Source organism: Rhea pennata, chromosome 1 (genome assembly GCF_028389875.1).
Source record: "Rhea pennata isolate bPtePen1 chromosome 1, bPtePen1.pri, whole genome shotgun sequence".
Classification (NCBI taxonomy): Eukaryota; Metazoa; Chordata; class Aves; order Rheiformes; family Rheidae; genus Rhea; species Rhea pennata.
This window is the reverse complement of record NC_084663.1, coordinates 54,613,128-54,633,051: the sequence shown is the minus strand read 5'-3', so window position 1 is coordinate 54,633,051 and position 19,924 is coordinate 54,613,128. Positions and strand designations below refer to the sequence as shown.

Below are 19,924 nucleotides of genomic sequence, written 5' to 3'. Positions count from 1 at the left end.
GGAAGGTGGTTTGTGCTTTTGCTCCAGTCACCAATATCCAGAACTGGCACTATCTGTGTCCTTAGGGCAGGAGCCACTGTGTTTAACAGAGGCGATGTCACCACCCTGCCCCTCACTAAAGCTGTGTTTATAGCAGCTCTTCTATGAATTTTAACTGGCCAGTTAGGAGCTCCTGTTAAAGAGAGGCTTCCCTCAGGCAGTAAATACAGCTTCCCCGCTTCTGCGATGTGGGATAAATATACTTTTTTTTTAAAAAAAAGGGGGGGGGGGGCAGACTGTTGAATCTTGAGTTTCCCTATGAGCCAGTGAAAGCTGATGCCCTACTGAGCACAATGTAAATATTAGAAAGCTGTCTTCTATTCAGCTTCAGTTGCTGACAGGAAATCAGTTTTACCTCCTGGTTTAAGTCTTCCTCTTTGGAGGTACTGACCCTGCTAGCTGCTTGGTTAATGCTGGATTTCAGTGCTGAATAAATGTGAAAGAGACAGTCTGTGACCTGCTTCCCTTTTATTTAAATTGTCTAAACCATATAGCAAGAACAAAGCCAGCTCCTGTACATGAGTATGGAGTTTTGGAGATTTTTTTGTTTTGTTTTAATTATTGGCACTGCAAAGCATTCAGTGTCTTGCTGCTGTGCTTGGAGAAAGCTGCTGCGAGTGGCTAGAGTCAGCCCTTTGGTGCTTCAAGAACTGGGGTAGGCTCCCAACCCTTCTTTGTCATCTGGCATGACTTGAAAGGGGAAACTTTTTTTGCATGTGTGTATGTGGTATTTCCCCAATCTGAGTCTATTTTTGTTATCAGTCTCCCTTAGTTGCCCTGTACTTTTAGGGAGGAATTTTAACAAATGTTGCACCTCTCTCCTGAGTCAGTTGAGGTAGGTAGGCCATATCTCACCTAAATTTGAATACCTGTTCTGCCTGCACTTGTCTTTAGCTTGTCTCCTAGAACTACTCTGACACAGAAGTGGGAGAAGCAGCGAGTGATCCTGCAAGACAGCTGGCTCCTTTGTGGGCACTGAGACAACACATTGAAGTGCATGAGATCAGGTGAAATAAACTTCACCTGTATTCTGAGTAGGTTTTTAAGCTGTATTTTCTTTACAACAACCAAGGAAGGGCAAGCACCAGTGCACATCAGCTTGTGTCCATCAGCAGAGGCCAGAGTGAGCATAGCACCTGCCACATTTTGTCTCCAAGATAAGAAACAGCCCTATGCATCGCTCAATCCCTCCACAGTGTTTTGAGACATTCCTCCCTGCAACAGTCTTCTATTCAGTTGTTTGTCACGGCTTTTCTCCATGCGTGAAACAGAAGGATCTGGTGCCTGGGAGGGACGGCAGTTTTCCTCCTTGTGCGGGTCCAACATGACTAACTTCTGTGGTAGCAGTTGCAGGTACTCGGCCTCCACTGTAGGATGATATGTACTGTCAGGCACAGCCCAAGTACCAAAATGAATCAGTTCAGGGTTCCAGGGCTCATTTCACAACCCACTCCAAGCCCCTCCAGGGTGTTTAGTGCTAACTCCTCCTTTTACTGGAGCTGTGCATATAGCTCTCCTTTGGAGAAGGAGGAGCTGTTCCCTGAGAAACCCTGGAGTGTTCAGCTGGCTGGGGAGGGAATGAGCCCTTTTTCAGCAGGAAAATCAATTATCCTGCTGAAATAAAGTAAGGTTGGATTGCAGCTTGGAGGCACCTGTGACTCTGACAACTCTAAAGATCAGTAACTCGCCACCACTGGTTATAGGCACAACATGCTATGATGCTGCAGGTTTTTAAGCTATACCACAATAAGACTGCTGGGGTTCTGCATAGGCATTCTTGTTTTTTGCTCTGCTCTGTTGTAAACTGATAGTAGCAGGACCTTAATACCATGATGACCCACTGACTAAAGACCTTCTCCAGCACTGTGGCAGTGAAGTCTGTTGGTAGGAGATTGAAGGATTGGCATTATTAGCTTGCTTTTTTTTTTTTTTTTTTTTTTTTTTTGTGGCATGCATGTTAGACAGTAGTGGGGCTGGCCTCCGGGATGCTACCAGCAGGCTCAGGCCTGCAAGCAAAGCTAGCACCCAGGCACTCTGTGCTCAGGAACATGCTGCCTCCATGAGCTCTTGGTCTCACACAGGGTACACAGGAGCAGTGAAGGCATACTGACACCCATTCTGAGCCAAGATGATTATAGCAAAGGAGAGAAGGTAATCGTGTCTGACTTTTGGGAGTAACTCCATCACACACATGCATCTAAAGCATTTCTGCAGGTCCAGTTAAAACAGCTTCTGCAGTCGTATGTGGTACCCACCTTGCCAAGCTCAAACAGTGGCTAGACACTGTTTTTATGGCATTTTTACACAGGAGCACTTTGCAATCACCAAGGAATCAAGCTGCGCACCACTCTTAGGAAGCGGGTAACAAGAAGACCTGCTTTACACAGATTAAGTAGAAATCAAGTTTGTACCGGAGCAATAGCAAACTTCATCCCCCCCTGCACTGTCAGTAATGTCAGTGAGAGGCACTTGAGCAGCACAGAGAAAGGTGCTCCTCACACCCCCAGTGCTGAGCACTGTCACAGGATGATGGGGCGGACACCTCCCCTGGGGCCTTGCTGCCTGACTAAGCGCCAGGGCTGCGCCATGGGGTAAAGATACCACATGACCACTCCCGAGGGGTTAATCACGACCGTGAAGTTGTCTCCTGTCTTTAAGCCGCTGATGATTTTACCGCTGTACACGTCTTGGACCTGCAAGAGAGAGATGGTCATTACCAGGGTGTCCACAAATCCTCCATTCTGAGGTGCTGCTGGTCCAGCCAGGGTCAATGACAGTCCCAGCCCACCATACGCCTACAGTTGGCCCGAGTTGGTCATGCCACACATAAGAACATAGCCTTAACCACAGGCTCAGCCTCAAAACCTGACCAGGCCCTTAAGCTTCCTGCTCAGTGGTTACTGCACAAAAATTTGCAGGGACTGGTGAGAGTTAGGAAAAAAAAGAGGAGAGAAATCAGCTGCTCCTCTGTGTCCCAGGCAGCAGTGCAGCCTCAGACTTAGGTCATTTAAGTAGGAAACGTTGACCTGCAAGAGCACAGCAAGAGGGTGTTTGCCATCTACACAGCAGGGAAAGTAAGGGAGGAGGCCTTCCCTTCAACATGGGGGCAGCCAGCAGGCAGGGAAAACTCCCCTCTTTCCTGTCCCCAAATGCACAGGGTGGCAACAGGAGGGAGCTGGGAAGAAGGGGTCCCGGACATTGCGGTGCCAGCCCAGCCAGCCAGCAGGGCTCACCTCATACACAGCGTTATCTGGGAAGTCAAGCTTGGCCAGGCTGGTGGTATAGCGGAACGGCATGTCTGTCCTCCGGCTGAAGAAGACGAGAGCACTGGCAGCCTGGGACAACGGGCGCAGGAATACCTCGACATGGAATTTCTCCTGGGATGGGAACAGGCTGGTGAGACAGAGCTGCCTGGACCAACTCCCTCTTGCAAGGACAGAGCAGGGGAAAAGGCCTGCATGGTGCCCCAAATACTGCAGGCTCTTGAGGCACCTCATCATTTTGCCCACTGGGAAGCAAGGAGAAGCTCTGTGCAGGAGGTGCCTGCCAGCTCAAGGCAGAGTGATGGGAGGCATCTGCCAGCTGAGATTTCTTGCTGGACACCTCCTTACCTGTGTCTGCTCTTGCAGGCATGAGAACACCTGGGCCTGCAGTGGGCTCCAGGAAAGACCCTTGCAGGGGGAAGAGGAGCCAAACCATTGAGTTCTGGGATGCGCACAAAGAAATGCTGGTCTGTAACTTCTAACCTTGCCTGGATGTGTTGCTATGCCAGCAGGACCCCATTCCAACAGTTCTCCTGCTTCTCTGCATACCCTCCCTCTTCCTCAGTATTGTGTCTCCCTTGTGCTGCTCCTGTTTTCTCTACTGTCTCCCAAATGCATACACCTTTCCCCTGACCTTGACAATCCTACGTCCCTGGATTCCCAAGGGATCCTGGTTGATCTGGATCATTAGCCGGTTCTGCAGGATCTCCTTGGCACTCGGGGAGATGGTGCGGAGGTCAGTAGACATGAGGAGTGGAGCTGCCATCACTGTCCACAAGGCCATTTGGGAGCGTGACTGCTCGTAGCTAAGGCCAAAGTTCCCAATGATGAGCTGATGGGGAGAGGGGACAAAGAAAGTGGAAGCAGAAAATGGTTAGAAATTTGTCTGCATATGTGACTCAGTGACACTGCAGCCTGTTAAGGGGGGGAGTAAGCACGGAAAACCTCAGATTTTTTCACTTCCCTTTGAGCAGCCTACCATTGCTGGAAGGTCCCATTTCTGCTAGGTGCTAAGTGATCAGCACATGTTCAAAAGCACCCACTAATACCCTTACTTTCACCCTGCTTCTCCCCCAGGCTGTGCAGGGGTATAGGGAAAGACAAGGATAGCTGCACAACAGGACAGGTACACACAAGGGGTGGAGGGTTCACTGCAATATAAGCTTTTCCATCAGTTTAGCCAGGGCAACATGGGCTTTTCCTCTTCTGCCTGAAGCAACTCAGACCTACTCGAGCACTCTTCCTTTGCCTTGTATTTAGAAGGGGATCCCTGGAGATCCTTCATTCCTGGCTTGGGCCCAGGCACCCACCACCCAGCCGCACCATGTCGGGGTCATTCCAGTGGCCAGGGCCAGCCGCTGGCTGCAGCACGTCCTGGTGTGCAGAGAACCAGTCCACGATGGAAAGCACACTGTCCCAAGAGTCCTCAATGTCATCGTAGTTACGCCAGAGGTTGCAGATCTCTGCTAGGAGGGTGTAGTTCACCTGAAGAGGAGTAAAGGAGTCAGGCAGGAAGGAGAGCAAATGGAGTCTGCAGGCTGGGAGGATGCAGATGCTACATTCCTCACCCCTCACCAGCAAGAAGGGGCAGGTAGACTTGCTAGGAGCTGCAGTGTTTGAAAGGTATTTGCAAGCCAGAGTGATTCAGGGAAGAACAACAACACGTAATTAAGGACAGACTCATACCCCAGTTTGACTGGGCATATCCCAATATGACATAATGTCTGTCAAAACAACACGGAGGCTATGGGGGATATAAGACCATTGCAAGAAGGGAACAAGGGCAGCCTGGGGTTGATTCAAAACGTGGAAGGGGGAAAAATGTGTGTTCAGCTAACAACAAATGTTACTAGGAGCAACATCTAGCAGGGAAGAATAGAAGCTCCTTTTCAAGCATTTGAATCGGACAGGACAACACTGAGGAGAACAGGCTGTCAGGATCAAGCCCATACAGGCTAAGAGGGGTGGATAAGGCATGTCTTGGGGTCTTGCTCCAAACTCTTATGACCTAGTCATGTTGGGAACCCAAATTTTCCACAGGAAGCCAATTCCTGGCAGGGAGGTCATTTCCCCTCCCGGGACCTACAGACCCATCTCATCAAGAGTGGAGTAATAAGAGAGGAATGTAGCACATGGGCTCCTGCAGCTCACAGTGAGAGCACCCCATGGTACACGGGAAAACCCACCAGACCCAGTATACATTTAGATAATCCACACCTTGGGAGGGAGCCCGCCCTGATACGCTGGCCAGCTGCAGGAGTAGACTATGGGACGGCCTGTCGCATTCAAGGCTTTCGCCATCTTCGGGTAGCCTTAGGGAGAGAAGAAGCTGACTGGTGAACTTGCATCATACCAGCTCTGGAGCGCCTCTTTGTCCAAGAGCTGTCCAGGTTACCCTTTTGCCCTGCAGCTATGGTACACCTAGCCCCAGGAAAGGCCATGGCAGCCCTCAAAACGCTACCCATGGGCTCAGCTAGGGAAAAGATTTAACCCTGGGAGACAGACAAAAGCTGCCTTCTCTGAGGACCAAATATTTACTGCTCTGATCTGGAGGTGGAAACACCAATCCAGCTTCTGCCCTCCAAGCTCACCATGTGTCTGCGTACACAACTTCTGCAGGGAAGGGACCAGCGAGCATGGTTCCCTCCTCCTCCACTCTGGGCCCTATTTCACGTGCAGATAAGTAGCATCTCCAAAAGCTCTGCAGCCCCTCTAAGATACAGCTTTTTTGGAAACATTTCCCAAACCTGCAGCCCATCAGGGGTACAAAGACTAACAAGAGGAGACATGAGGAAAGAACCAAAGCTGGCCAAGCATTTCAGAGGACAGAAGACAGATGGCTGCTCCCATAGGAAGCAGCTATGAGAGAAACACCAGCCAGCCCCAGGAAAGGCCATGGCAGCCCTCAGAAAGCTACCCAGGGGCTCAGCTAGGGAAAACAGCAGCCTTTACCCTCTGCCTGCTGTTCCTCTGATGAATAGCACCCATCCAGCTTCAGCATGTCCACACCCCACTGCGCAAAAGTCTGGGCATCCTGCTCCACACGGTCCACTGTGGTGCCCGGGTAGCCCCCACAGGTGAGAGTGCCCAGGTCTCCATAAATGCCCAGCTTCAAGCCCCGGGAATGGACCTGTGAAGAGAGGAGAGCTGCAAGGAGGGGACAGAGTGGAGTCCAGAACATCTCCCAGGGGAATAAGCTCCTCTACTCTGTCCCAGCCCTCCTGCCTCAATAGCTTCAGCCAAGGTGATGCAGAGACACAGAGATGCCCCCACCATCTCCACCCTCCCTCTGTATCCAACCTCTCCCACATGTGCTTACATAGTCAGCCAAGGCCTTGATCCCTCGGGGGAACCTCTTGGGATCAGGAACCAGCTGTCCTGCCACATCCCGCTGCTTTGCTGACCAGCAGTCATCAATGTTGATGTATTTGTAGCCCAGCTCCCTCCAGCCATCCTCTGCCAGGCGGTCTGCCATGTCAAAAAAGAGCTTCTCACTGTGGGGAGAGAGAGACTCGGACATGGTGAGGGAGCACACCACCACCAAGCCATAACACTTGACCCTTGTTAACTCTTCACCCCACCAACTGCTGGTAGCCAACAGGATTTCTGGACTAACAGGGCAATGGAGGGTCCATCTCCCACTGCCAATACAAAGAAGGCCTGGGTGATACAGGAGGGTCTCTGGTGGCCCATTCATCGCCTAGCAGATCTCACCAAGCAGAAATGTCTCGCTGACACCTTGCAAGGCCCAGCCATATCCTTCAGTCTGGCATACTTCTGGCCCCAGCGCTGCAGTGTCCGAGTCTCACCCATATCAGTTCTCCCAGTGTCCTCACAAGGCACCACTACCCCACTGCAGCAGGACTTGCCCCAGGATGCACGGATTGTGCCAAAGCAGTCCCAGGCCTGACGTCCCGCCACCGCACTCACCCCGTCCGCCCTGCCTTCATTTTCAGCAGGTTCCTCACGCCTCGCTCCGCTCCGCCCTCAGCCGCAGCACGGCCCCTAGGCGCGCGTTCGCCTCGTGTGCCAGGATCCCCCCACGCGCACGCAGCCGACGCTCCAGAAACCAACCCAGCCTTTCTTCAGGCACCCGCACCTTGCGGCGAGGCGGAGGCTTGCCGTGCCGTGCCGTGCCGTGCCCAGGGAGGCCGGGGTCCCCGCAGCGCCTTCGGCGGACGGCAGCACGCAGGCCGGGCGCTGCTCCAGCGCCCTCCCCGCCCCGCTCACCTGATGCAGTTTTCGGGGTCTGCCTCGCAGTCCACGTTGCAGCGAAACCTCTCCCAGGCCAGCCAGCCCATCGGCGGCCTCCGCGCCAGCCCGTTCTCCAGGCCCCGGCTGCCGGCCAGGCTCAGCGCCCAGGCCAGGGCCAGCGCCCAGGCCGGGGGCAGCCCGCCGGCCCGGGCCGCCCGCCGCATCGCTCGGGGGGACGCCGCCGCCAAGGGGCAGGCGGCTGCTCCTGCCGCGGGCACGGCACGGCACGGCTCGGCACGGCACGGCACGGCTCAGCACCTACTTCGGCCGCCCCACGGGGAAACGCCTCGCCAGCTTCAGCCCCCAGCCCAGTCCGGCTCGGCTCGGCCCGGCCCCGCCGCGCTCACATGATCCCTCCCGCGTCACCTGACCCGGCCGCCCGCCTCCGCCTGGCGCGGCGCGGCTCGGCCCGGCCCCCGCCGCCGCCGCCGAGCCCGCTGCTGCGGCGCCGCCGCCGCCCCCCCCGGCCGTGCGCCGCCGCCGCCGGCCCCGCCGCCGCCCGCCGCCAAGGTACCGCCCGCCGGCTGTGCGCGCCCCCCAGCCGCGGCCGCCGCCCCCCGCCCCCCGCCGGGGGTCGCGCCCCGCAGCGTCGCGCCCCGTCGCTAACGTGCCCCGAGGCCGCTGCGCCGCGCTGGCGAGGTGCCCCGCTGCTCCGGCCCCCGTACCCAGGCCGGGGGGAGGCTGGCGCCCGAGCTCCCCCCGGGGCGGGGAGCTTAGGGGAAGCCCCCCCCCCCACCACCACCACCACTGCTCCCTGCCAGCGACGGGCAGCGACAGCCTGCCCGAGGCGGGGGGGACCCGGGGGGACCCCTGTCCCCAGGGGCAGCGCTGCCGGGCGCAGCCTTTAAGGGGCAAACGGGCCCCGCGGGGACGCGGCCGTGGGTGCGGGCTGGAGGCCAGCGGGGCCCGGTGCCCCGCAGTGCCGGGGGGTGACAGCGAGCAGGGGGACCCGAGGGCCAGGAGGGGCAAGAAGCCCCAGGGCCGGGAGCCCGCAGCACTGCTAAGGCCCAGCTGCGGGGACCGAGGGGTCCCGCGCCCGGCCTGGCCGGGCAGTACCTGCGGGGGGCGTCTCGCCGCCCCTTCCCGGGGCTGGACCAAGCCTCTGTGGGTGTCAGGCCAGGCTGGGTTGCGGGGAGGGTGCAGAGGGTCGCCGGGTGCCCGTGGGCACGGTGTGGACAGGACACACGCACAGGGCAAACTCAGCACACACGCGCGCAACACGCAACGTCCAGCGTGGCGTGCAGGCACGCAGGCAGGCTCCTCCACCAGCACGCACTGCCATGTGCGCACCCGCACGGACGCACGCGTGGACACACGGACGCACGCTCACTCAGTCTGCACACTGTGGGACTGGTGCAGCCAGAGGTGACCCCAGAGCTCCTCGCTCCAGCCCTGTGCTCCAGAGCCAGCCCAGGCTGCCCTGCGCCTGTCTGGACCAGCGCTGGGTGTCTCCAAGGACAGAGGTTCTTCTGGGTGCCTGGGCCAAGGGCAGAGCACCCCCTGAAAGAAGAGCATTTCCCTTATGTCCAACCAGACCGCTTCCTTTTTGCAACTTGGGTCTGTGTCCCCTCGTCCTTGGGGCCCTGCTCTGCAAGCCCTCCCAGAGGAGAAGGGCTCTGGGAGGGAGGGAAGTTAGAGGTTGCCTTCCCCTGGAAAGGAGGACCTCACCCCCACCAAGATGTGGCTGGGGGTGGCGATTGTAGTTTATTTTCTGCATGTTTCTTTATGCAGTGTTTTAGCAGTTGAGCCCCCCACTGGCAGTTGTGAAAGTGCAAAGGCAGCTCTCAACGTGTCGTTTCACAGGATCTGCTGTGTACAGTTGGCTGAACTGTCCACGCAGGTCCCATGTAGATGATGCAGTGATGTGCTTCTACAAAAGCTCTCTTTATTTGTAAATAGAGCCAAAACAAATCCATGGGAGCCAAAAAAACGCTTGTAGAATCACCTTGGGAGGTTGAACCGTGTTTGCGTCTCAGGAGAAAACGCTTTCTCAACAGTGTTTCCAGGAAGTACCTGCAGGTGTGAGTATTAGCCTGTGCCAGGACAGGGCTGAGAATTTGAAGCCAACTGAAAATGTCCCAGATATTGCAACACCTGCTTTTCAGAGCCACCCACCTGTGGCACCTGGCCCCGGCTGCCCCCGTGCGCTGAACGCTCTGCATTGCCTTGACTTTTTAAACTGGTCTGAGTGATGCAGCTTTCTGTTCTTTCAGCTCCGAGCAGTTCTGGTCTTGCCGACTCCGTCTCTGCCATTTTAGCTCCAACCGGACATGGGGATGAGCCTGATGAAGCTTCGGAGGCTCCCACCAAGAAAGCAGCCCACACAAGGAAGATGGCAAGGGATTGTAGTCTGACCAGCGCAACTGGTAAGGCACCTCTCAGCCCCGCCGCCCAACCTGCTGGTGCTGGGGGCAGGCTGGGCAAAGGCACTTCTGCCAGGAAGGCTGATGGGGCCAAGTGGTCCTCAGTGTAGACGGGGAGTGGGCAGAGGGTGCTTAAATGGAGCTCCCTGAGCTCTTGGGTCTGAAAATGTTTTCTTTATCCTGTCCCAAAATAGAGGAGAGGGTAAAACGAATGCCTCGTAGGCAGAGAGTCAAATTTTTTTGGTGTGCCGCGTAAGAACCTGCAACATGCATGCCTATAGGACATTAATGGAGTAGAAAGATGAAACAGCCACACTGTTTTCTCCCTGGAAAAAAGCAGGCCTCTTGGTGGTGGAGTTTTGGTGGCTTCCCCTCCATACCTGTGGGGAGTCTGGTCTGCCATTTGCAGTGAGTGATACGTGCTGGGCTAAACATTGCTGTGCAGCTGGGACTGCTGGAGTCAGGGATGCTTCTTCCCACGGCCTGGCTCTGTGCAGGATTGGGCCTTCCCCGGAGGGCTGAATCCTTCCTTGCCCCAAGGCGACTTCTTCCCTGTCTCCTCCTCTGCTCCTAGGTGGGCTGCCAGCAGGGGGGCGATGAAGCTGAATGAGCGAAGCGTGGCGCACTATGCCACCTGCGACTCACCTGCTGACCACACTGGCTTCCTCCGCAAGCGTGTGGAACGGCACCACCACCATGCCCACCACACCACCTCTTACCAGCGCCGCTGGTTTGTCCTCAAGGGAAACCTCCTCTTCTACTTTGAGGAACGGGAAAGCCGGGAGCCCATGGGCCTGGTGGTGCTGGAGGGCTGCACCGTGGAGCTGTGTGAGGCTGCTGAGGAGTTCGCCTTTGCCATCCGCTTTGATGATGCGGGTGCCAAGGCCTACGTGCTGGTGGCTGACGGGCAGGCTGCCATGGAGGCCTGGGTGAAGGCACTTTCACGGGCCAGTTTTGATTACATGCGGCTGGTGGTGAGGGAGCTAGAGAAGCAGCTGGAGGAGGCCTGCAAGAGCTTGGCTGCTTGCCGCAAGTCACCCAGGCGGTCATCCTCAGGCAGGAAGAGGCACCTCTCCAATCCTGCCTTGCTGCCCGTCCAGGAGAAGCCCACCGTTTTGGAGAACGGTTACTGCACGTGGGGTAGTGGCGGTGTCCCTGGGGGGACCTCCTGTCCCGACCACGATGGGGGTTATTCAAAGCCCCCGCCTCTTCCTCCGCGCCGGCGCTCGGCCGCCAGCAGCACAGCGGGGTCCCCCATGGCCAGCCTCTCGCTGGCTTTGCAGGAGAGCCCGGTGTCTCCGGAGACGGCCTGCTTTTCAAAGCTACACAACTGGTACGGGCAGGAGATTGCGGTGCTGAGACGGGAATGGCTGGAGAGGCAGCAGAGGGGGAACCTGTGACATGGGGTGTGGAGACAGAGGGCACAAGACCCCCCCATCAAGATGACTTCTAGCAGAGCTGTTGCTACTTCTGGCTGCTGTCCTGTGCAAGAAAAGAGAAGCGAGGGACTTGGTTTGCCCTCTTCCCTTTTTGGTGGCTGAACGTGTGTGTGTGTGTGTGTGTGACTGTGTATGCTTCACAGGGCATGCAGGAGGGACCTGTGTCTTCCCTGGACCTCATTTTTTTTTTCACTGTGTTTCCATGAGGCTTTATATAGCTGGAGAGTGTGTAGTCCAGGAGAGTTGACTTTGAACTCTCGACTGGTGATAGGAGGTGTGAAAGAGACCCAAACTGGCACATACAGAATAGGCCTCATCCTGTTTCCACTCAGATGGCTTGTCTTGATCCATGCCATCCTGGGATGGTGGATGCTTTGGGTGTTTCATCATCAGCCTCTCCTTCACCAGTTCCTTTGGTTTTGTTTTTCAGTGTGAACGTTTGCGCCAGTCAGCATTTATTAGTGTCTGTGGTATTGTGCTGAAGTTCTGCGAGTTTTTTTTTTTTTTTTTTTTTTTTTTCAGTGTAGATAAGACTGGGTTCTTACAAAATGCCTCCAGTGGGCTGTTGGCCCTAAATGGTACCTACAGCTTTGTGCCTCTTCTGCCACAAACAGGCCTTACAAGGACGTATTTAAGATACCGTGGTTTTGGCTGGTCCAGGAGCTGTGGTTCACCTTGATAGGTCCCTGCTTGGATTTGACCTAGTGGCTGGCACAAACTCTGTTTCTTGGGTCTGCCTGTGATAATTGGCTCAAGTTTAAGACTGTAGCCTTTCAGCTTTCAAAATTTGTATCAGTAATGTGTTGCAGCATGCACTGGCTGGCCCTGGACTTGCAGCTGCGTGACAGTGTCAAGCCCGGATGTGTGGGACTCGGTAACAGGATACTTGGATGCAGGATACTGGGTGCAGGAACCTCTTCTTACGCTGTATTAGTAACTTCCTTAGCAGGGTGGAGAAACAGGGCTGTGTACCAAACTAGAGCGCTGCCATATCTACAAACCTCATTTTTATTTACTTTCCTCCTCCCTGCTAAATCCCTGCACTAATCTTCCTCCCTGCTAAATCCCTCAGGGTGTCTTGGGTGGATTTCACAAGCTTGTGTAGGCTCCTTTGGGCACACAAGCTCAGTAGCAAGGCTTGTGGGGAAGAGAAAGGGAAATGCTGGGCTTGGTCTAAACCAAAAGCTGGCGTCAGGAGCTCCCCAAGTCTGATTCGGGCTCTGACTATCTAGCAGTATCCAGGCCTGTTAATTTCTCTGGCTCAACTCTTTCCTGTTAATAAAACAGGAATGATAAAGCCTGTCTGCCTTCCCAGGGATGAATTATTAACCTCTGTACAGACCACAGCTCCTAGAAAGTGTCATATATGGTACAGCCTGCTTGTTGGAGTCTGTCAACTCCAGAATCACTGGAGACAGTATCCAGAACTCTTGCAGAACTTCTTTTGCTAAGCTCTCCAGAGCACCTGGCAGACCCAAGCAGTTGGAGGAAAGAAAAGATATGACCAGGCTCCAGAGAAGCAGGGAGGAGAAGAGTTGGCCCCAAAGAGAACTGAAGGTGTGAGTTGTAAATTATTCCCTGCTACCTGAGTGTCAACTGAGTTTGAACTTGTCTTGAACATAAAAGCCATAATGTTTCCTTCCGCCAAAGCCAGAACCTGACCCACTGGGGCTTCCCTCCAATTTTGTATCAACATCACTCAGCTAATCTCAGTAGCTTTTCCTGTTTTAGCAGATGAGAAGCACTATGGTAAGCTAAGCCTGTTGTCTTTATATAGAAATGGACTTGTGAATAACTAGTAGGTCAGAGACTGGCTAAAAAGCAGTCAGGTTTAGAGGCTATAAGGCTTGGTTTTTAGAACAGAATACGTGAAACAATCTTGTGTCTCTCATCTTCCCCAACAGTGGTAATCTTGTCTGTATTGCCCTGTTCTGTTGAGGAATCTTGCTAGAAAAGCAACAAGCCGTTCCAAGTCATGCCTGGTGGGTATCTATTCACTCTTCTGGAGTTAAATACACTCACCTTAACACTTTGCAGTAGCCAACAGACATTGTCAAAGGCAGAAATCAAACGATTGCCATTAACACTTGGTGTCTTTGAAAATATCTCTCTGGTAGCTTTGGATAAAAAGTTTCCTGTCTGATTATGACTTGATGGTATATTATTAGAGGAAATCAGATCTTAAAAAAATAACTTCAGGCAGTGGGAGTGTAACCTTCACGTATGAATAATGCAATTCAGTCATCTCTAGTTATGTCTGTATTTCTTCATAGTAGCAATCTTCAGGTTTTTGTTTGTTTCTTAAGTGAACAAAGTAAGGAGCAGGTGGGTGTTTGTGGCTCCAGATGCCCATGTGCGTGTGAGCACGGGCAGAGCAAGCGTTGGCACTGCCTGTTTCCAGCTGTTTCACGCTCCTATGTTCAGTGGCAGTAGCTGCACTGGGTCTGACACAACCCCGGGCCTGTGCCCAGGCTCCTTCAGCAGCCCGCTTGGCTGAACTTACGGGCCACCGCCACCTCCTTAGCTGCCGCTTGAACAGTTCAACCCTGATGGGAAATTGCCCCCTTCCCCATGAAAGCTCAGCAGCACCAGGGGGTGACAGGCATTTTCTGGTGCCTTGTCATTCTGACTGAGGACATGCTGGGGCCGTGGTCGGATTTGGTGAGGATTTGTTTTTGTTTTTGGGGTTTTTTTATACATAATAGGAAGACAAGAATATTCCTGACATCTCAAACCTATAGAAGGCAGTGTGACAGTGAGGATTTAACTTCCAAAATAAATCAAAATATAATGGCAATTCCTACATGAGAACCAGGAATCAGGAGTGACTTAAGAGAGATAATAAATTAACAAAGCCAGTTCTGTCAGACTAGAATTGAAACAGTATTATTCATTTAAGGGCAGTTTCATTTTTAAGGAGCTTAGTTTGTTTCAATAAGCCACGATAGCACTAGTAACACTGCTAAAGAGCTTATATTTAATGTTTTAATCTGTCCGATTCAAATTACACAATTTCCACGCTACATGTCTTTGCATTAGTACATGCTCCAGCTGAATCCTAAATCCTGCAAATGAGGAGCTGCAGTCCACTTTCTGTCTGATTGCGTTTTAAGTAATTTTGTATTTTGCTCTGCAGCGATGAGAAGAAAATGGCTGAATATTTAACAATATTCCTGCCTTGCCTAGCAGTCTATGCCTGGGCATTTGCTAGATCTTGAAAGTGCTCTATGACTTCCAGCGTGCTTGCTTAGGGCTTTCTCGCCATTCCTGGCTAACCCATTCCATAGCAGGGACTGCCCTTTTTGAGTAAAAAGAATCATTATTCGAGCTGTGCCAAAATTTGTATGTGTTTGCATGCACATGGACATGCATAGCAGTTAATGTTGTTCACTGAACACTGTCACTTCGTTAGGTTCATTAGGCAGGAACCAAGTAGCTGGTGGTGCTCCATCACCTTCTTTGAGACAGAATGTATCAAATCAGCTCATCTGTGATCAGTTATGCTGGCTGTGAAACAACTCTTTGAAGCAGCCCCCACGCAAAAGGTCAGGATTTCTGTTTCCTGAGACTGTACATTCATCTTGCTAATGGACTGTCCTCTCTCTGTGTGTGCAGGCCCGGATCATTACAGGAAAAGGAGAGAATTTTCCCTGCTTGCTAGCCCATTATCCCTTATAGCAAAATGAGACTTATTGCCACTGTATGTTTTTCTCCAGTCACTCGGGTTTGGCCTGCTCTACCTCCTGCCTTCTCTTTCTGTTATTATTTTTTTTAAATGGAGAATCTCTAGCCAGTGCAAAGCATGATCCCTAGCAAAAGGGAAACTGAATACTTTGAAGCTGAAGGGCTATTTTTCTCAAAGTACTGAAGTCACTTTCTTTTCTAGCAATTCTCTTTAGAATGATATGCAGAAGTGATGAGAGAGAAATGCTTGAACCAGAATGCTTGAATTTAAAATAACCTGAAGACCTAAAAAGGAAGGGAGATGCTGACATTTTTTTTTTTTTTTTTTGTAAGCTTTGCCAATAGGGCTCCCAATCCTGCTAAAAAATGATGAAATACTTGTACTGTTCTGAGGAAGGGATTTCAAATTCAGGCCCATAATGTATTAATTTATGCACACTTCTCTTTTCATAAAACAACCACTGTGATGTTTTCCATTTGATCTGAATCCAGATCCTAGTGGTATGAGTAACCTAAAAATTCTACCAGTGGCTATCTGCTAGCCATTCGTTGGACATTCAAGATTAAGATTGGAGAAACACTTGCTATTGCAATAGTTACTGCATGAACAGGTAGGGGGGACTGTAGTCCCCAAACTCACCCCTCTCAGCTACTTTTGAGGAGAAACTTAAAAGAAACAAAACCCACTGAAATACACTGAGATCTTTGTGGAGTTCAAGTTTCAGTGGCATTGTTCACCAGCATCAAATGTACTTTAAAGCCTGCACAATTAACAGGTGACACTACATGCAACTTGCAGAAACACTCCCTTGTTTTGAAGTGCTTATATTAAGTAGATAACGTGTTATCTTTTTAAAGGGCAACTTTGCATGTGCCTGTCTTTTACATGCGGGAAAAAAAGTGTGTATTATGCATTTCAATACATTGTTAACATTTGTATTTTATGCTAGTAAGCTGAATAAACCATTTTTATTTGTAAGCCATCTGTTACTAAACAGGTAACACCCAAGAAAACGTTTCCCACGGCCTTGTGGCTCTCGCCGTCCAAGTTTTTAAGAGCTCCGTCTTCTCTGGTTGCATATTCATGGTGAGCACTTTGCGTGGAAAAAAACTAAAGAGACCTCAACCTCTGCTTCCTTTTTCCATGGAAACTCGACCGCGAGGAGAGAAAGGATGATTCGGGGCGGGGGGCGGTCTGGGCTGCGTTTGCTCCTGAGTATCTTCCGAGCCCGTTTTGTGGAAAACGCGGGCAGGATGCCCGGTGCGGCGTTTCTTCCTCCGATTTCAAGCCCCGGGGAGCTGCGGGATCGGCAGGGCAGGGCAGCACGACCCCCGCCACCCCCGGCTCCCGGGGCGGCCCGCTCCGACTGCGCATGCTCACTGGAGCCCTGCTCCCCTCCCTCCCCTCACCCCGGCCAAGCATCGCGAGAGCTGGCTGGCGCCGCCGCGGGCCGCTGCCGCCTCGCCTCGGCCACTCCAGCACCGGGCGAGAGGCAGGAAGGACAATGGCAGCGGCAGCCGGGCGCTTCCTGGCAGCGGCCGCGGCTCCCTCGGCGCGGGCGGGCGCGGGCGGACTGCTCCGCGCCCCGGTCGTGCCCGTTGTGCCCTCCCGCGGAGCCACCGTCACTCGCAGCGGCGCCATTTTGCCCCAGCCGGTTAAGGTGAGCCAGTCGAGGGGAGGGCGAAGGAAGGCAGCCAATGGGCGGCAGGGAGCAACGTATTGATGGCAGCGTTGGCCAATCGCTGCAGCCGTGTGGGTTGCGGCGGGCGGTGGCGGCGCTGAGTGACAGGGGGCTAGGCTAATGAGCGGGGAGGCCGCGGGCGGGGCGGGGGGCGCGGGAGCGCTGGCGGGAGCGCGGTGCCGGTCACGGCCAGTTTGAACGCTCTGTTCGAGGTGTATCCGGCGTTAGGCAGTTGCTCGCCTCAGGGCAGTGTTCAAAGCGCCGCCGAGGCAGGGCCGGGCTTGCAGCTAAGCAGGCGGTACCGCGGGCGGGCGCTGCCTCTGCCCCTCGCGTCCTCCCCCTGCCCCGTGGCGTAGCGCCCCTGCTGCGTTTCTCACTGGCAGCGGTGTTTTGCCTTAGCTGCCGCTGTTCGTCCTGAATCCCCTGCAGGTTTCTCGCTTCCCGCAACCGAAGTGCTTTTAACGGTGCGGTGCTCTCGTGGGTTCGGCCCCGGCGTGACGAACTCCCCTGGCTTTGCCCTCTGCGTGTCTGTAGAGCCAGAAGTATGTAAATTGTTTCAGAGTGAAACTTGCTGGTAAAGCTTTATCCTTTCCAACTGGATCCTTGTAGATGCCCTTCGGCCTCCTCAGAGTATTTAGCGTTGTGATCCCTTTCCTGTATGTCGGAACTCAGATCAGTAAGAACTTCGCAGCCCTACTTGAAGAACACGATATCTTTGTCCCAGAGGACGACGACGACGACGATTAAAGGGTATGTCGTTAACGTCACTAGCGGTCTAATTATTTGTGCTTCTTGCTGGCTGGGGGCAGGGCGGAGAATGACACACTAGGAAATACAGAGATCAACAGCTTTCAAAGACACACTTGTGGTTAAACCCATAGACGCATGCAACTGTATTACCCCTGGCTATGAACTTTTTTTTTTCTCCTACACTGGAGTAGGCCTGACCTGTGTCTGAATGTGAAGTCTCTACAGCATAAATTCTTTCATGATTATAGTAAACTGATACCGTTTTAGATCTTGTCATTTGCACCAGAAATAAACTGTAGTCAGTGAAGAACTATAGGTCTATACCACAAAAATAAAAGAGGCACTTCAGTATCAAAATGTTATTACATGTTACCTGTTTAAAAGCCTTCTGCTAACTGGTAGAATGACTGTTTTAAGTAATAATCACTCATTGTATGAAATTCTGATGTAGAAGTCAACAATTTGAGAGAATTCTGGAATCCATCAGATCAAAGTGTCAGGTTGTTCTGATCAGTTGTTACAACACTGATCTCAGCTGGCTATTTTGGAGTCATCGGATAAAGGAAAAGCAGAAATGTATATACTCTACACCATACTTACTTCCATTTTATGTTATTGTTAGGCTTGCCCTTCTTGTGTAATAATTTTAGGTTGAGTGCGTCTGATTCTTTCTCAGCTCCAGGAATCAGTCTAGTGGAGGTGTTATATTTGATAAAGGAATTTTCCATAACATACTGTGTAGTAGCTAAAGACAAGGAATTTAAAAGTTGGAAAGCACAGTGGCCTATTAGAAGTTTGTTTTATGTAAACCACCACCTTGCATGGTTTGTGGGGAGAGGTACAGTTTGGAGCTTGGTATAGTATATCTGAAGAATATTACAAGGCTGATCCTTTAGCAAATAATGTTTTTATTTTTTTAATCTCTTTGCAGAATTTAATGGAAGAACAGAAATGAGGAAGCTATTGGCAAAGAAATGTTTCTGACATGTCACCTGTGTTTTGCCCTTCCTAAAGAGGAAGGGCAGGGAGCCCTGTATCCCCTTTGCCAGTAATTGTCCTTTGCATGTCTGTATGAGAGAAAATTATAGATCAAGGTTGAAGGGAGTAATTGATAGGACTACATCCTTGCATACACTAGCTTCGCCTCACAAAAGACTGCTTGGGATTCCTTTTACTAGCTAAATGAAAAACATAATTAAAGAACAACAGACTGAGAAGTACGGCTTTGTTTTCTTGTTTTTGTCTTTATAGATTACGTGCTTATGATGTTGCATTTCTGTTTTAACCTTTCTACCTCCATATGTGCGGTTATGTGTCCTTTCCCTGAGATTCCGTACTGTGACGTGTAATGTGCACAGCAGGAATCCTAGAGGAACAAGCAGTCCCACAACGGACTCCCATTAAAAGCATGGTGTGCACGTTGATGCTGGCACTACAGTTCAAGTAATATTGCTCCATAATGTGGCAGGATGCAGTTGTGTCTGACAGAAACATCATTAACCTCATCTCACTGAGGATTAAACAGAGTATTACCTTGCAGAGTCAAAGTTCTGAGCTGATTTGCTAGTGGAAAGCTTAAGATAATGAGTGGCAAACTTAACTAAGATAATGTGTTTTACAGCATTTTCTTTAAGAATAAGGAGGTTGTCTCTAAATGCTCTGGCCACAGATACCTTGTAATTGCTGTTTTGTATTTCTGTATAAGCCATAATATATTTATTTTCTTAATTGTGTGTAAATTTCAACCTTTCTTTTTTCTTTCCTCAGAAGTGTTCATTAGGGCAGTTAAATCATCAATAATAAACTTTTAAGATCTTTTCTTTACTGCTAGTGTGTGCCTAGGATATCTTCTGTTACTTCACGCCAGTGGAATGCCAGTTGTTTTCTCAAGTAACTGGAAATACTATGGTTAAATGTGTTCTCTCTCTCTCTCTCTCCCCCCCCCCCTTTTTTTTTTTTTTTTTTTTTTTTTAAGCCAGTATTGTCACAAGGAGAAGCATTTGTATCTGTCTCCATTTCCGGACACTAAATTTGGCCTCTTGACTGCCACTTTTCCCTTCAGGATTCAAGTAACTGTTAAAAAGCAAAGTTTCTTTTAATGTCAACTCCCCTAGTCTGGATGGTTATGCAGTTGTAGAGGTATTTGCATGAGGGAGAGGGCAGTGAGAGAGCAGGGAGGCTGACCCCTGGCTCTTCCAAGGAGCAAATGCTATCAGCACTGCTTTACAATCACACCCTGAGTTTACATAATAGTATACCTATTTTTTGTAATTGGGAAGCTTTTGTTTTAAATGAAATCCTCAGATTTATACATTGCAGCAGATTATTCTGTAAAATCCGTAATCTTTGCCTTTTTGGCTGTGATTACCTCCCATTTATTAACAGATATGGGACGCAAGATGCATTCCAACAGAATGTACATTGTGCCTTTATATCTGAAAATACAAGTA

General features: G+C 51.6%; 3 protein-coding genes across 4 annotated transcripts; 2 read left to right on the top strand and 1 right to left on the bottom strand.

Moving 5' to 3' along the window:
• Window positions 1-490: 490 nt before the first annotated feature.
• Window positions 491-7,802, bottom strand: NAGA (alpha-N-acetylgalactosaminidase). 2 transcript variants are annotated; one of them, XR_009959867.1, is made up of 9 exons: window positions 7,533-7,720; window positions 6,622-6,796; window positions 6,255-6,432; window positions 5,520-5,614; window positions 4,626-4,787; window positions 3,937-4,134; window positions 3,273-3,416; window positions 2,295-2,732; window positions 491-1,406 (listed from the first exon to the last, which is right to left on the bottom strand). XR_009959867.1 is itself a non-coding variant. In XM_062587127.1 (8 exons), the coding sequence occupies exons 1-8, from the start codon at window positions 7,718-7,720 to the stop codon at window positions 2,559-2,561; spliced, it is 1,314 nt and encodes a 437-aa protein (XP_062443111.1). In that variant the 5' UTR covers window positions 7,721-7,802; the 3' UTR covers window positions 491-2,558. The 2 variants fall into 2 exon arrangements, 1 of the variants encoding a protein (XP_062443111.1); XM_062587127.1 differs by having other exon boundaries at window positions 491-2,732; window positions 7,533-7,802.
• Window positions 7,803-8,013: 211 nt separating this feature from the next.
• PHETA2 (PH domain containing endocytic trafficking adaptor 2) lies at window positions 8,014-16,172 on the top strand. The gene is made up of 3 exons (XM_062587086.1): window positions 8,014-8,066; window positions 9,770-9,922; window positions 10,494-16,172. Exon 3 carries the CDS (start codon window positions 10,516-10,518, stop codon window positions 11,317-11,319), a length of 804 nt encoding a protein of 267 aa, XP_062443070.1. The 5' UTR covers window positions 8,014-8,066; window positions 9,770-9,922; window positions 10,494-10,515; the 3' UTR covers window positions 11,320-16,172.
• A 274-nt stretch (window positions 16,173-16,446) lies between these two features.
• Window positions 16,447-18,694, top strand: SMDT1 (single-pass membrane protein with aspartate rich tail 1). Its single transcript, XM_062587098.1, has 3 exons — window positions 16,447-16,703; window positions 17,334-17,474; window positions 18,406-18,694. The coding sequence occupies exons 1-2, from the start codon at window positions 16,548-16,550 to the stop codon at window positions 17,469-17,471; spliced, it is 294 nt and encodes a 97-aa protein (XP_062443082.1). The 5' UTR covers window positions 16,447-16,547; the 3' UTR covers window positions 17,472-17,474; window positions 18,406-18,694.
• The last annotated feature ends 1,230 nt before the right edge of the window (window positions 18,695-19,924 follow it).

Coding starts and splice junctions, on each gene's coding strand:
- NAGA (XM_062587127.1), bottom strand. CDS start 7,720: ATGCGGCGGGCGGCCCGGGCCGGCGGGCTGCCCCCGGCCTGGGCGCTG. Junction 6,433..6,621: donor TCAAGGCCTTGGCTGACTAT/GTAAGCACATGT, acceptor CTCTCTTCACAG/GTCCATTCCCGGGGCTTGAA. Junction 3,417..3,936: donor AGGGACGTAGGATTGTCAAG/GTCAGGGGAAAG, acceptor TTCCCATCCCAG/GAGAAATTCCATGTCGAGGT.
- PHETA2 (XM_062587086.1), top strand. CDS start 10,516: ATGAAGCTGAATGAGCGAAGCGTGGCGCACTATGCCACCTGCGACTCA.
- SMDT1 (XM_062587098.1), top strand. CDS start 16,548: ATGGCAGCGGCAGCCGGGCGCTTCCTGGCAGCGGCCGCGGCTCCCTCG. Junction 16,704..17,333: donor TTTTGCCCCAGCCGGTTAAG/GTGAGCCAGTCG, acceptor GGATCCTTGTAG/ATGCCCTTCGGCCTCCTCAG.